Source organism: Bubalus kerabau, chromosome 4 (assembly GCF_029407905.1).
Source record: "Bubalus kerabau isolate K-KA32 ecotype Philippines breed swamp buffalo chromosome 4, PCC_UOA_SB_1v2, whole genome shotgun sequence".
NCBI lineage: Eukaryota > Metazoa > Chordata > Mammalia > Artiodactyla > Bovidae > Bubalus > Bubalus kerabau.
Genome location: NC_073627.1, coordinates 17,134,599 through 17,149,986, shown reverse-complemented (window position 1 = coordinate 17,149,986; position 15,388 = coordinate 17,134,599). Strand labels below are relative to the sequence as shown.

At 50.3% G+C, this 15,388-nt stretch overlaps 1 protein-coding gene across 1 annotated transcript in view; it reads left to right on the top strand.

Annotated features, from left to right (window-relative positions):
• The first annotated feature begins 50 nt into the window (after positions 1–50).
• Positions 51–15,388, top strand: part of MRC2 (mannose receptor C type 2) — a 123,486-nt gene continuing 108,148 nt past the window's right edge. Inside the window, exon 1 of the mRNA XM_055575583.1 lies at positions 51–821. Coding sequence (XP_055431558.1) covers positions 701–821 — 121 coding nt within the window. The 5' untranslated portion in view covers positions 51–700. The remainder of the gene's footprint in view (positions 822–15,388) is intronic.

Here is a 15,388-nt window from a genome sequence, read left to right as displayed (position 1 = left end):
GGGGGCCCTGCCTTCCCCTCCCCCATCTTTGCCCTGGGCTCCGCCCCTTCCCCACCCGGCCGGGGGAGGGGTGGGTCCTGCTCCGCGTGGAGGTAGCGGCCGCTGGAGACGCTGGCAGAAAGAGGCGGGACGCAGGGGGCGCCAGTGGCCCGGGTCTGGCCGCCTGGGTCAGCCGCGCGCCCCCGCCCCGCCACGCGGTGAAGTTTGCGGAAAGTTTTGCACAGCCAGCCGGGGAGTTGTGACGCAGCGTCTGGGGCTCCAAGCCCGGACCGAGAAGCGAGGGAAGGCGAGGCTGGGAGAGAGGGAAGCGGAGAGCGAGAGGAAAAGAGTGCACGCCGGGGTCCTCCTCGACCCCCACGGATCCTCCTCTCCCGCTTCCCCTTCTCCCTCCCGGGCCCCGCGCCCGCCCGCTCTTCCTCCCCTTCCCCTCCCACGCTGCCCGCTTCCCTTCCCCGCTGCCCCTCCAGCCCTCCTCCCCGGGTCTGCGCTCCTCCCTCCGCCCTCCCTCCGCCCGGCCTGCCTCCTTCCCTCCTCCTCCTCCTCCTCCCCTCCTCTCCCCGGGAGGCATCACTTCGTCCCGGCCCGGAGAAAGACGCGAGCCCCTCGCGGGCGGTCACCACAGCCCAGCACCCCTGCAGCCATCGCGCTCCGCGCCCGCGCTCCCTCGGTCCCCGCATCCCCCGAGCGCCACGCCGCGGGCATGGGGCCCGGCCGGCCGGCCCTCGCGCCCTGGCCTCATCACCTGCTGCGCTGCGCCTTGCTCTTCGGGGGTCTGCACCTCGGCCGCCCCGCCGCCGCCGCCGCCGCCGCCGCCCTCCCGGGTAAGGCCCTTCCAACTTGGTCAACTTCGGGGGCCGGGCGCGGGGAGCGCCGGGGAGCGGGTCTCTCTCGACTTTTCCCTCCTTCCCCCCCCCGCCCCCTCCTTTGCAGGACGTGTGTGCGTGTGTGTGTGTGTGTATGTGTGTGACTGGGTTTTAAAAAATCGTCTCCGCTTTTCTGAAAGCGGGGCAGAGGGTGGCGGGGAGGACAGGGGTGAGGAAGGAGGAGCGCGCCTGGAGGTGGGGGAGGACCTGAGTGGAACCAGATGTGGCGGGCGGCGGGGGAGGGGAGCCCGGGGGTCTTGAGCCGCCTCGGAGGAAGAGGGCGGGCCCCGGGAGGACCCCCGCGCCCGCCCTCTAGGACCACCCGGCGCCTGCCCTGCGCTGGGCCCGGGGACCTGCAGGGCGCGTCCGGGGAAACCAGCGGAGACTCCAGGCCGGGCTCCTTGCTTTGCTTCGGGACCAAAGCGTTATTGTTGTTTTTGAATTATTCGTTAGGGCTTGGTTGCCCTTCCTGGCACCTCGGGGGTGTTGGTCTTTTCTTTTACACACTTGGTCTTCAAAGGACAGCCCGTGGCAGGCGGCATCCGCATCAATTGAACGGAGCTCTGTGGGGCAGTTTTGTGTCATCAGAAGGATGTAGCAGGCTTCGGCAAGGGTGTGTATGTTTGTGTGTGTGTAGTGAAGAGAGTGTTGTGTGGGCGGCTCTGACCCAACTGGCACCCCTCCAGAGTGGACAGATCTTGGGCGGCCAAAGAGCTGCTAACGATGCACAAACCCGACCAGCAGAAAACAAAAAGCCAAAGCTGTGTCTTCTCTTCCTGCTGCTCTTTCAAAGGGTGACAGTGAAGTGTGGGGACAGACAGACCCACTCAGCGGTAATCCCAGGGGGAAAGGGGAAGATCTGCTTGCGGGGGTTGAGGGGGGGTGGGGGGGTACGCAGGAGTCAGAGCTGGAACTACCCGGGAGTGTGGTTATTACAGCCCAGGTGCTGGGCCTATGGAAAAGGCTTGGTCTTGTTTTATGTTTAATTTAGGGATGAGGCTGAGTGAAAGGGGACAGTCAGTGCAGCGTGTGTAGTTTTGTGCAAAGCCCAGACAGCCTCCTGGAGGATCCGGGACCTCTAGCCATGGCCAGTGCTTGCTGAGTTTGCCTGCCCGCCCGTAGGGGACCGAGACACTTATCTGCCCAGATTGTGCCCAGCCACTGCGTGAGGTGGGGGCTGGGGTGACACATATGCATGCCGAGCAGACCCCGCCTGCTGAATTCCAGACCCACCTGGAACTGAATATCAGACAAACAGAATCCAGGCAGTAACTCCCCACCCACTGCAGGTCAAGGCACCCAGGCTGCCCCCTGCCTTGCCTTGCTGCTCTCCTGCATGCAGTTTCGCCCCCTGTGAAGGCAGGCCCGGTGGGAGGGGTGGAGGAGCCATTCCCAGAGCCCCAGAGCACATTGTAAAGCCAGGCAGGCCCTGGGAGGGTTGTGGCCAGAGTGCTGACTCAGCCTTTTCCCCTGTGGCGCCTTTGACAGAGTGAGCTGGAAATGCCCGGGTAGAGGCTGGGTCAGGGGAACCGCCTGGAGTGGTCCTCTGCCTCTGGGTCTCCTCCTGGCCCCGCTTTGCCCTTCCTCGGGCTGTGTCCGTGGGTTTGAAGCCCCCATAGCCGTGGAGGGGCCTGTCCCTAGTGGCACTGCATTGGTCACTCTCGAAGAAGCTTAGGTGTGAGCAAGGGTGGATGGAGGGGACATGGGGTGGGGATGGCCTGGTCCCCAGAGCAGCAGTTGAGCAAGACATTGCAGGTTCTTCCCTGCTGTGTTCCCTCTGCCCAGAATACTCCTCTTTCAGCAAATTCCTTCTTCATCCCCCTCTACCTGACGAATTAGGTGGTCCCTGGGAAGAATTTACCAGCACCAGGATCCGAACGGCCCCAGGAAATGCTTGTGGGAGATAGGATTTGGTTTGGCAGGCCAGCCCTGCTGGGTGAAACTTACCCTGGGGGCGGGGTGCTTCCTGACCACCAGGAGGGGAGAGGATGGGACACCGCAGAGCCCCTTGGTGTGGGATGGCAGAATCCATCTTTTCTCCACCATCCCCTGTGGAGTACCCAGAGGAGTACCCACACAGCTTGTGGCTGGAAGACTCTCTGTTAATTGCAGTACTGATGCATTTTTGTAGCTTTTACTGCTCAGTGCTGAGCCAAATACTTGGGGAAGAAGGAAGGTACAGAGGAGTCTAAGTTGCATCCTCAGAGAAAAATTTTGTTGGTGGCACAAGAAACTGTGAGGCAAGGGGTCACCAAGGCCCCCAGGAGGGAGGCAGGGAGGGGAGCAGAGCAGGGAGACTGGGCAGGCAGGCTGGGCTGTGCTGGAGAGGCTGTGGAAGCTGGCCGGGCTGGGGTGGAGAGATCCTGAGTAGGGTGGGGGAGAAGCTCGACTGAAGAGGAAACTGGCCAGGTTTCCAAGAGGCCAGAGTGGGGGAGCGACTTGCTGGCTGGCGGTGGGGAGCCCTGGAGAACCCCTGGGAGTTTCTGAGCAGAGGAATGAGGTGCGGATTAGAAAGAGGGCTGCTGGGAGCCCCGGGGATCAGGTATCCAGGTGCAGGAGCCAGGATACCTTGGGAAATCTTTCCATGGGGACAGACTCTGCTGTCTAAAGGACAGGGAGGGAGGCATTCCTTTGGAAAGGCATCAGGTACTTGCTGCTACTGCCGGAGTCAGCCAGACAGATCGCCTGCACTTCCGGCCCAGGTCCTGGTGAGTCATGGAGTTCAGAGCCTTCTTACTGCCCCCATCCGCCCATCCGCCTACAAAAGTCAGTCTTCCTTGCTCCCCCGACCTTCTGTGAGCTGCCAGGACTGAGACAGTGCCCAGCTGAGCTGTGGTTAGTGCTGAGATCCGGCCCTCCCCTGGGGTGACGTGAACAAGGTGAGGGTGTAGGCAGAGGCGGCCAGGGTCTTGGTCCCCATCGCACACAGGAGAGAAATCTCAGCTTTCTGAGGCCTGCAGGGTGTGGTTGATTTGGGCCGATGAGAGGATTTCAGAAGCCCCATGAAGTTCTCAGAAGAGCATTCACTTGGATTCACCACTAATTTCAGCTTTGAATAGGAGCCCCATTGCCCCTTCAGCAGGGTGAAGTGGTATCGCAGTGGCTACCATTCTTCAAGCGCGGGGCGCAGGGCTGCACGCGTGCTGTTCGGGCAAAGGCTCCTCCCAGTCTCGTAACCTCTTACACGTTGGCTGTCAGTAGCTGAAAGATGTTAGGTTGTTTGCACAAGACCCTACCTCCTCGCCGCTAGAAGGTGGTCAAAGTGAGATTCGAACCCAGGTGTGGCTACTCAGCCTGAGCACTTCAGTACCAGCCCTCGCTGAGAATCTGTTAAGATTAACACTGTGAAATAGGTATGTTAGGAAAGGCTGGAAAATTCTGTGGTAGAGGGTACCCCCCTCCACCCAGAGCTCCAAGTCCTCTGGAACGTCCTCTCCCCACATGTGCTCCAGAGGGGAGTCCCGGGAAGGGGTGGTGGGCATCCTCTGTTCCCCCCCAGCTGTCTGGTGTCTCCCCCCGTCCCCGGGACCCCAGACGCAGGACCGGGCCCCCCTCGGTGTCCTCAGGGGGTCTGAGGTGCCTGCTCCCAAGGGACTGAAGGAGTCTGGTGGAACAAGAGCCCCACTACCCCGAGGTCAGGGGTTCATGTTCATTCAGCCAATCTGTCAAAGGATGTTTACTGAGCCTGGGCGGTGCTGCAAGCAGGAATGACCTCCGCCTTTTCTTGTGAGCCCACCTCCCCTGCACCCCCAGTGGGGGTCCCTGGGCTTGGAGGGCCTGGGCATTGCCAACAGGAAGTGTCCTTCCTGTTTAGTCCGTTATGAGAGGGGGGGTGGGGGGCCACCAGTTTCCCATAACTGGATCCTATAAATCTGGGTGGGGTGGGCCATTGAGCGGTGATGCAGCTCTTGGACCTCACCCTGGGCCCTGCAGATCCCAGTTACTCCTCAGCAGGAGCTATGTCGTCAACAGGCAGGATGAAGGCTGTGCAGTGGACTCAGCCAGCTCCAGCTCCTCAGAGGACAGGCTGGGCTGGGACCCCACCCTCGGCCCCACATGGAACTCCGGTGGCTAGTTAGGTGCCTTCCTGCCCTTCCCCCTCTTTGGATCCTCTGTCCCCTCTTCTGAGCCCCTTGACCATGTATACCCCTCCCATCCTGCCTGCCTGGCTGGGCCCATGCTCTCTGTCTCTCCTCAGCCCTGCCCTCTCCCAACTTGAGTTCCCCACCCCTAAAAAAGCCCTGATTGTGTTGCTAGATGGTGGCTAGGAACCCTCAGCTTCTTCTCAGGCCCCCACGCATTACCCCTGCTCTCCTCCTGCCTCCCTGAACCTTCGCCCCCCCACCTCATTCCCTGCCATCTTCAGGCCTTTGCACACACCCTTCCCTCTGCCTGGCATGCCCTCCCCTTCTTCTGGCCTGACTGCCACTGCCCTTCCTTCAAGACTCAGGAGTCTCAGAAGGACCCAAAGGGGTCCTGGTCACTGCCTCTTGGGCTCGCCTGGGCTAAGGAGACAAGCTCACAGAGGGTAAACACAGGGATAAACACCAGAATGGAGGGGTGGCCTTTTTTCCTTGGAGGTCATCTCTAGAAGGACACGGTGAGAAGCTGCTGTAGTGGGCTTGGAGCTCCTACAGGGAAAAACAGCAAGCCCATTGCCCAGCCTCTCCCGACATCCTCAGAAAGTGTGTGGAATGGAGGACAGACACAGCTCACCACAAGGTAGACTGAGGCAGGAGGTGGGTGGCTGGGAGCACCCTGCCCTGCTTCCTCTTAGAGGTAAATCAGCACAGCTGCGTGAACTCGGGCAGAGGCTCCCGTTTCTTCATCTGTAAAAATAAAATAATAGTCCCTCATAGGGGTGTCGTAAGACATGACATAATAGATGTATGAAATACATGAAACAATGCTGGACAGTCACGTCTCAGCAAATAATATTAAATTAGTGCTATTTTTTATTATGGGGAGAGAAAACCTGAAAAAATACAATCCTCAACAAAGTTCTAAATACCTGCAGCCACTTTTTTAATCAAAGTAGCTCTTTTGATTATCCATTATTGCTTGGTGACACTTTGCTAACTACCGTTAAGTGCCTAAAAGTAACCATACTTTTTCTGAAAGTAAATTTAAATCCTAAAGAAAAAAAAAAAACAACCCATCCTCAGTTGTCTTTACCCCTTAAGCCACTCAATTTACTCCCCTCCTGCTGCTTCTCTTTATAATGAAACTTCTTCAGCTAAAATTCCCTTGGAGCCAAGTTCCTGGGACTCTGCCCTTTCAGCTAACGGTCATTCCCCCTCATCTAGCCTTCCCCCTGAGAAGCTGCCTCCCAGGGGTTCTAGTAATTAGGCTTCCTAATGACTAAATCCCTGCCCCTGCTCTGGCCTCACCTTGTAGCATGCGTGCTGCCGATAGCCTGTTTTATAATACATGCTGTGTGGAAAATGGTCAGCCCTACAGGGGTAAAGTTTCAAAGATTTGAGGTCCCCACTTCCCTTGACCCGTAGCCTAACAGTAGTTACTGTCGGTGGTTGAGCCGATCTTCCCTTTTTTCTGCGTACACACAAATACTCCTTTTACACAAACAAGCCCATGTTTTATGCTGTACAATACATTAAATTGTATTTGTAATATTCGTGGCCTTTCCATGACAGGCTTCAGAGCTGTGTCATTCTTAACGATGCTCAGTAGTCCATTGGAAGGATGTACTGTCTTTTGGGGGGTTTTTTTGCTGCTTCCCTGTTGATGGGCACTGTTTGGAAGTTCTCTCTCGCTCTGGCCTCTGCGATGCGGTTTGCATCCGGGGTCTCCGCCTCCAGCCTCAGTCCAGAGTCCACATCGTTGCCAGACTTACGATTCAAAAGGGCCGCTTTTATCGCCAGTCTCAACTTTCTGAACTGAGAATTTGAGGCCTTCCACGGTCAGGTTCTAGCCTGTCTCTTCAAACCCTTGAGCAAGTCGCGTTCGGATGCCCTGAGTCCTGCCTGTGAAGCCCCTGCTTCTCTCTCCGCCGCCAGAAGGGCGTGGCTCCGCAGGTGTGGCTCCGAGTCCCCGCTCTGACCCGCAGCCTTAGCCTTCTAAAAGGAGCTTTTCTCCCGTCTCCTTTCGCAATTCATCGCTGCCGCCGCCCAGGTGGAGACTCTTACCCCTTCTTCGCCGACTGGAAGCACCTCCAGGGCAAGGCTTTGTCAACCCGGCACAGCCTCCAACCTTGGACACAGTTGCTGCTGCTAAGTCACTTCAGTCGTGTCCGACTCTGTGCGACCCCCATAGACGGCAGCCCACCAGGCTCCCCCATCCCTGGGATTCTCCAGGCAAGAACACTGGAGTGGGTTGCCATTTCCTTCTCCAATGCAGGAAAGTGAAAAGTGAAAGTGAAGTCGCTCAGTCGTGCCCGACCCTCAGCAACCCCATGGACTGCAGCTTTCCAGGCTCCTCTGTCCATGGGATTTGCCAGGCAAGAGTACTGGAGTGGGGTTCCATTGCCTTCTCCTTGGACACGGTATCCTTTAGTAAATATTAATTGAATCAAACAAAGCGGACAGGTGTTCCAAAGAGCTCTCCTCACAGGTTTTATTTAGTGTAATTGACGTATAAGATTGTATTAAATTTAAGGTGTACACATAATGATTTGATGTTTGTGTATATTGCAAAATGGGGCTTCCCAGGTGGTGCGGTGATAAAGAATCCGCCTGCTAATACAAGAGACTCAGAGATATGGGTTCCATCCCTGGGTGGAGAAGATCTCCTGGAACCCCCTCCGGTATTCTTGCCTGGAAAATTCCATGGACAGAGGCGCCTGGCTGGGCTACAGTCCATTGGATTGCAGAGAGTCAAACTCACTGAGCAACTGAGTGCACACATATTGGAAAATGATCTCCACATACGTTTAGTTATCATACTGTCCATCCCCTCACATGATGGTAAGTTTATTCCTGTGATGAGAATTGTGTTTGTAGTAGTAGAAAGGCAATGAAGAGAGTTGCCCTTCCAGAGTTTTAGGTGATGTTACAATCGTGAAAAACATACGGCATTGAATTAAACAGAAAAAGAGTCCAGTAGACTGGAGTAAATTTCAAACATAGATCTAGACTGTTACAAGAACTAACGTGGGACATGCCAGAAACAACACACTGATATGAAAAGGAATCCGTGCTTGTAAATGGTATGGGACAACTGGATTATAATTTTAAAATTTTAGTTTCAATTTCTAGCTGATTGCAGCTGAGAAAATTCAGCTGGCAAGTTTGTCATGTAGAAAGTGCAAAGATCACTAGAAATTAACTTTCAAAAATACATAATTAAGCTAGTGAAAACAGAAAACCTAATCATGGCACATCTGTGAGGAAACTCATCTGTATGACTGGGGCATGTAAATTAGTTCAGTTTTTCTGGATTCAGTCTTTCAGACAAGATGTAAGAAACTAGATAAGTGCACTTCATATCCTTTGACCTCGTAATTCCGCTTGGGGAATTTGTAAGTCATTAACCGCAAAAAGGAAAAAAATGTTCATAGAAGGACTGTTTGTAGTAGCAAAACAAATTGGAAACCATCTAGAAGCCCAATAGCAAAAGCATAGCTAATCAAACCAAGATATCTTAACACAATGGACAACTTACGTAGTTCTAAACAACAAATACAGAACTAATGCCAGTATGTGGAAATACATCTAAGAAGGAGACTTCTCATGACCACAAAACAAGCTTACAAAATAATTTGTAATTACTCTGGTAGTAATTAAGTGAAGATACATGGCTGATCCCTGACAAGCAGTTTCTCATTCATTCGGTTAACTGTTGTTTTTGTTTTCCTGAGCACTGATAATGTGCTACGTGTAGTATTTGATGCTGAGGACACCAAGGCAGGCATGGCTCCTGCCTTCCTGAAGCTTACATTTTAAGAGCAACACCCCACCGCCAGCGGAGAGCAGTGTTCCAGAAGCAAATTGCACCGATTTCATTTTAGGTGCAATTTTACGTTTGTTAGAAGAAAGATGGAAGCAATAGACTGCTCAGAAATCTCAGACACAGGGTCAGGAACCTGTCTGACCACAAAGAGAACAGCCCTGAGTCAGAGCAGCCTGGTCAAGTAGGAATTCAACAGGAAATGGCCTTGTAGTCAGTCTTGGTCCCCAAGGAAAGGATTTCCTAACTTCACAGATGCTTAACCTCATTTCTGAGGATCTGAGGAGATAAGTAAGAGTGGTTTAGAAGCACTGTTTTACAGTAGCCAAAACAAAAATGCACCTTGAAAGAAATATGGATAATTATAGAGGAGAAACACACAATGAAGTATAATGCAGTAGTAAGCTGACAGACCTCGACGCATGCATCAACGTGAGTGATTCGTAGAGACAAAACGTTGAGTGGGAAAAACCTCAGAGGACTACCTTGGTATTACACTCGCTGTCAAACGACTAGAAGAGTTGCGGGGAAAATGCAGTGAGCATGCGTATACTGTCCACCTGGAAGCACCAGTGGTTAACGTTTGGCCACATTTGCTTTACCTCACTCTGTGTGTGTGTGTGTGTGTGTGTGTGTGTGTGTGTTTGTGTGCACGCGCGCTGAAGCTTTGCATTACTGATGACATTTCACATCAGTATTTCACCATGTATCAACTAAAAACAAAGACATTCTATAAAACCATAATCACATCCAAGACAGATAACAGATGCAACAGTTCTTTTTTTCTAATATGCAGTTTGTGTTTGAATTTCTCCAGTTGTCCCCATGATATCAGCTGTTGTTTAAGTCCAGGACTTAACTTGATGTCGTGTTTCTCAGTCTCTTTTAATCTAAAATGGTTGGTCTTTTTTTCTTTTGTGACATTGCATATTTATTTATTTGGCTGTGCCAGGCCTTAGTTGTGGCACGTGGGACCTTCGATCTTCATTGTGGCATGTGGGATCTAGTTCCTCAACCAGGAATCGAACCCAGGCCAGCTTCATTGGGAGCTTGGAGTCTTAGCCACTGGACCGCTAGGGAAGTCCCTATGACATTCCATTTTTGATGACTTCAGGCCAGTCGTTTGATAGAATGTTAGCAGTCATTTTATCTGATTGTTTAATCGTTAAATTCATGCTAAACATTTTTGGGAGGAAAACCACAGGTGTGGGACACAAATGAGTTCTTTCCATTGTGTCACATTAAGTTAGTTTGTTCCCTTATTGGTGTTGCTGACTTTGATTGCTTGGTTCAGATGGTGTCTACCAGATTTCTCCACTAGAAAGGTACCTTTTCTCCTTTTATTTGGTAGATAATTTAAGACACTATATTCTTTAAAAAGCAAAGTTGCTCCTAGCAGCACTATTCATAATAGCCCCAAACTGAAAACTACCCAAACGCCCATCAACAATGGAATGGTTCAGGTGTGGTGGTTCCACACAGTTCTAGCATACAGCAGTGAGAATGCGCAGCCTACAACACCTGCAACAGTGTGGAGGAAGCGCACACAACTACTGAACCAGAAGCAAGGCATCCATGCCGTATGATCCCATGTATGTGAAGTGCAAAGAAGAGGGTAACACCGACCTGTGCTGCTGCCTGCAGTCAGACAGCGGTTACCCCTAGTGGAAGAAGCTGTAACCAGAAGGTGTCGCAAATAACATTTAGAAGAAAAACGGGAGATATCTGGAACATTTATGGCAAGAAGCTCATATAAACCAATGAGAAAAATACAGGCACCTCCACTCGTTTTTTTCTAATTATTATTGAATTTATTTGTTTTGGCTATACTGCGTCTTCATTGCGGAGCCATGGGCTCTAGAGTGATGCAAGGGCTTAGTTGCCCTTTAGTATGTGGGATTTTAGTTCCTGGACCAGGGATTGAACCCATGTTCCCTGCATTGCCAAGTGGATTCTTAGCTACTGGACCACCAGGGAAGTTCCTCCACTAGTTTTAAGGCATTTAAGATGAGCCAATAAAGGCTGGAAACAGAGTTCACAAAGAAGAAATACTGATGTCCAATATGCTTTGGAAAATGTTTTAAATCACTAGCAATAAAAAAAAAAAGATACCCTTCTCAGAGCACCATCAGAGTACCAACAAAGAGTGATGTAACAATACGTTCAATATAATATTATTTATAATTGAGAATCTGCTTACAAATTGAAGACCAGTAATAGCTAGAGAATGAGTAAATGAAATGTATGCTGTCATGGAATAGCATACAGCCGTTAAAATGGTTTTTACAAAATTAAAAGACACATTATAGTCCTTTTTCTAAAATGTTAAGTGCAAAACAAGACTCAGAAGCATTTTTTTGGGAGTGTAGTATATATTAATAAATGAACATAACTTGTATTTGAAGTAAGTAGGCAACATAAAATTGGTAAAGATCACACCAAAATTCAGCAGAAGTCATATGTGTCAGAAAACTAAGATCATGGCATCTGGTCCGATTACTTCATGGGAAATAGATGGGGAAACAGTGGAAACAGTGTCAGACTTTATTTTGGGGGGCTCCAAAATCACTGCAGATGGGGACTGAAGCCATAAAATTAAAAGACACTTACTCCTTGGAAGCAAAGTTATGACCAACCTAGACAGCATATTGAAAAGCAGGGACATTACTTTGCCAACACAGGTCCGTCTAGTCAAGCCTATGGTTTTTCCAGTGGTCATGTATGGATATGAGAGTTGGACTGTGAAGAAAGCTGACACCAAAGAATTGATGGTTTTGAACTGTGATGTTGGAGAAGACTCTTGAGAGTTCCTTGGACTGCAAGGAGATCTAACCAGTCCATTCTAAAGGAAATCAGTCCTGGGTGTTCTTTGGAAGGACTGATGCTAAAGCTGAAACTCCAATACTTTGGCCACCTCATGCGAAGAGTTGACTCTTTGGAACAGACCCTGATGCTGGGAGGGATTGGGGGCAGGAGGAGAAGGGGACGATAGAGGATGAGATGGCTGGATGGCATCACTGACTCAATGGACATGAGTCTGAGTGAACTCTGGCAGTTGGTGATGGACAGGGAGGCCTGGCGTGCTGCGATTCATGGAGTCACAAAGAGTCGGACGCTACTGAGTGACTGAACTGATAGGTGTCACATTCTGCTCTATTATGTATTTATAGTTATAATTTATTTATTTATTTTTGGTTGTGCTGGGTCTTGGTTTCTGTGCACTGGCTTTCTCTAGTTGTGGTCCCTGGACTTTTCATTATGGTGGCTTCTCTTGTTGCAGAGCACAGGCTCTAGAAACGCTGGCTTCAGTAGTTGTGGCTTGTGGACCCTAGAGCTGGGGCTCAGTAGTTGTGCTGCATGGGCTTAGTTGCCCTGGGGCAGGTGGAATCCTCCCAGACCAAGGACTGAACTTATGTCCCCTGCGTTGACAAGCAGATAATTATCCACTTGGGAAGTCCTCTCTTGTGCACTGATTATTTGACAGAGGTGATTTTTTGTTTCTTTTAGCATGTCTATAATTGGCAGCAATGGGGTGGCAAAGGACAGCTTTCTCCCTGTCCTACTGGGAGATTCCCATCTCACCCATGCCCATTCCCAACTCCTAACAGGGCCACACCCACAGCACATGATTCCATGGGGCCAGAGTCTCCTTGGAGGGGGAGATCTCCCAGTGCTAAGGGAGCCTTGAGAGTACCTTGGATTGCAAGGAGATACAACCAGTCCATCCTAAAGGAAATCAATCCTGAACATTCATTGGAAGGTCTAATGTTGAAGCTGAAGCTCCAATACTTTAAGGCCACCTGATGTGAAGAACTGACTCATTTGAAAAGACCCTGATGCTGGGAAAGATTGAAGGCAGAAGGAGAAGGGGACGACAGAGGATGAGATGGTTGGAAGGCATCACTGACTCAATGGACATGAGTTTGAGTGAACTCCAGGAGTTGGTGATGGACAGGGAGGCCTGGTGTGCTGCGATTCATGGGGTCACAAAGAGTCGGAGGCGATTGAGCAACTGAACTGAACTGAAGGGAGCCTTGTCAGGTGGGTCCAGCACAGAGGGGCCCGCCTGGCTGCAGAAGGGAAGAGTGGACACTGGGTGGGGGGTGGGTGGCCCCTGGGACTGAGACCCAGCTGGCTGGGACCTTGGTTAGTTTCCCAAGCCACTCCCCACCTGCCCCTCTTGGTTTTTTGTTTTTTTTTTTAATGATGAGTTGGAGGTGGGCTTCACATACTGGCCAGCAAGGAGGCCAGTGTAGGAGGGTCACCCTCTGAGATGGGTTCCTGAAGGTGCACTCAGGACGCTCAGTAGCAAGAGCTGGACTATGGGTGAGGCACCGGACTCAAGCTGTTTCCATTAACAGACCCTCAAACGCAAACCCCTTGTTCTTGGCGCTCATCAACCGAGTGTTTACTCAAGGGACAGCCAGAGAGAAGGCAAACTCAATAATACATGTACTAAGTGGTGGTCCTTACGGACAAGATTGGAGTGCATATCAGATAAGTGCCAGTCAAGGGACAGGCTTTTGGAAGGCTTCCTCCTTTTTGAAATCTTTATGTGTAACAAATGAGAGAAATGGAAACCAGGTTAATACTCACTGAGCAGGTCTAATCTGCCAGGGTCAGTATTAGGCAATTGTACATGCACCATATTTTTAATCCTCACATTGCTCCATTTCATGGATAAGGGAATTGAGCCAGCAAGGCTGTGAGCCAGATCACGCGTCTCGTGAGTGGCAGAGTCTACGTCTGTTTGGTTTCCTGCGTGGTCTTGTTTTATTTTTGTAAACAAGTAAGTATGCGTTATAATATAATGGACATTAGGCAAGACAGAGAGAGAACTTTGCAATACTTACATTTACTCATGAACTTCTCTCTCTCACCCTGTTCCTCCCACCCAATTTCTTATTTTGTATTTTCCGTGCTTTGCTCTTAAAGTTTTTCATTCTTGGTGTACTATATAAATACAGGAAAGTGAACACCATAAATGTTCAGCTCGATGAATTTTCACAAGTTTACAAAACCCTTGGAGGTCAGACCGGGTTCTCTTCTTCATTGGAAGGCTTCACCCTCTTAGGCACCCACACCTTTCTGTTGCCCTCTCACTTCCTCAACAGCCAAGGATTGGATCCAGCAAATAAATAACATTACCAGTATTACCAGTGCTTTCAAATGCGTTTACACATTTTTCTGTAACTTCATTAGGTAGGTATATTTCTTCTTGATGAACTGCCTGTTCAGACATATTCTTTATCATCTCATCTCTTCAGGTCTTAGGGGCTTAAAATTACTGGGTCTCTATATTTTTCTCATTGGCTTATATGAACTTCTTGCTGTGTTTGTTAGAAATATCTTTCCCCTGTTGGTTGTTCATTTAAATTTTTTATTTTGGAGGGAATTCTCTGATGGTTCAGTGGTTAGGACTTCAGGCTTTCGCTACCAAGGGCCTGAGTTCAATCCCTGGTCTGGTAAATAGAGTCCCATAAGCCATGTAGTACATACAGTGCGTGTATATATGTGTGTGTGTATGTGCGTGTATGTGTGTGTCTGTGTATCTTTTTTAACCCCCCCCTCCACACACACACACACACACACACTTGGTTTTTTTTTTCAGTAAAGTTTACAAAATCCTTGGGGGTCAGACTGGGTTCTCTTCTTCACCGGAAGGCTTCACCCTCTTGGCACCCACACCTTTCTGTTGCCCTCTCACTTCCTCAGGACCCTCAGCAGCTCATCTGAACTTGTGGGCAGCTTCAGTTAGCAAACTTGAATAAAGCTGCAGAAGGACAATGTTACATATATATTTTTTCAGGATCAGAATACATTTTGGTGATTATAAACAAATAGTACACAATTCAAAAGTTGAAAAATTTCAAAAAAAGGTTACGTAAAATTTCACAGCTAGGAAACAGCCACTAGTAACAGTTTTAGAGACTATGCTGTGAAACTGTCTCCTCGCCTCTCCTCCCCTCTCTCTGTATAAAACTTGACATAAGGGTTTCAGTGTTGGCTTGTAACATTTTTTCATATGCCAATGTGTATTTCCACCCAGTGCTTCCATTGACTGTGTAAGATTCCATTATACAGATGTACCATAACTAGCCCATGTTAGACATTCAGGTCATATCTCTCTTTAATTTCCAGACATGTCAATTGTGGAAAATACAAAGAGAAGAAAATAAAAATCACCAGCTGTCCCATATGTCAGTAATAACCACTGTTAACACTTAGGCATGTACAGTGGTTCTGAGATTCTGGTGAGCCTCAGAATCACCTGGGAGTCTTATTTACAATGCAGATATTCCTTCTTTCTGAGCTTCTAATTCAGCAGGCCGGCTGTAGGGCTGGGGCTTTCCAGGTGGCGCTAGTGGTAAAGAACCTGCCTGCCAAAGCAGAAGAGACTTGGGTTCGGTCCCTGGGTCCAGAAGGTCTCCTGGAGGACGGCACAGCAATCCACTTCAGTATTCTTGCCTGGAGAATCCCATGGGCAGAGGAGCCTGGCGGGCTACAATCCATAGGATCGCAGAGAGTCGGGAGTGAAGCGACTTAGCATGCACGCACACCGTAGGGCTGGGCACTTGCTCTGTAAACAAGCACGCCTGGAGATTTGGACTCCCACGTTT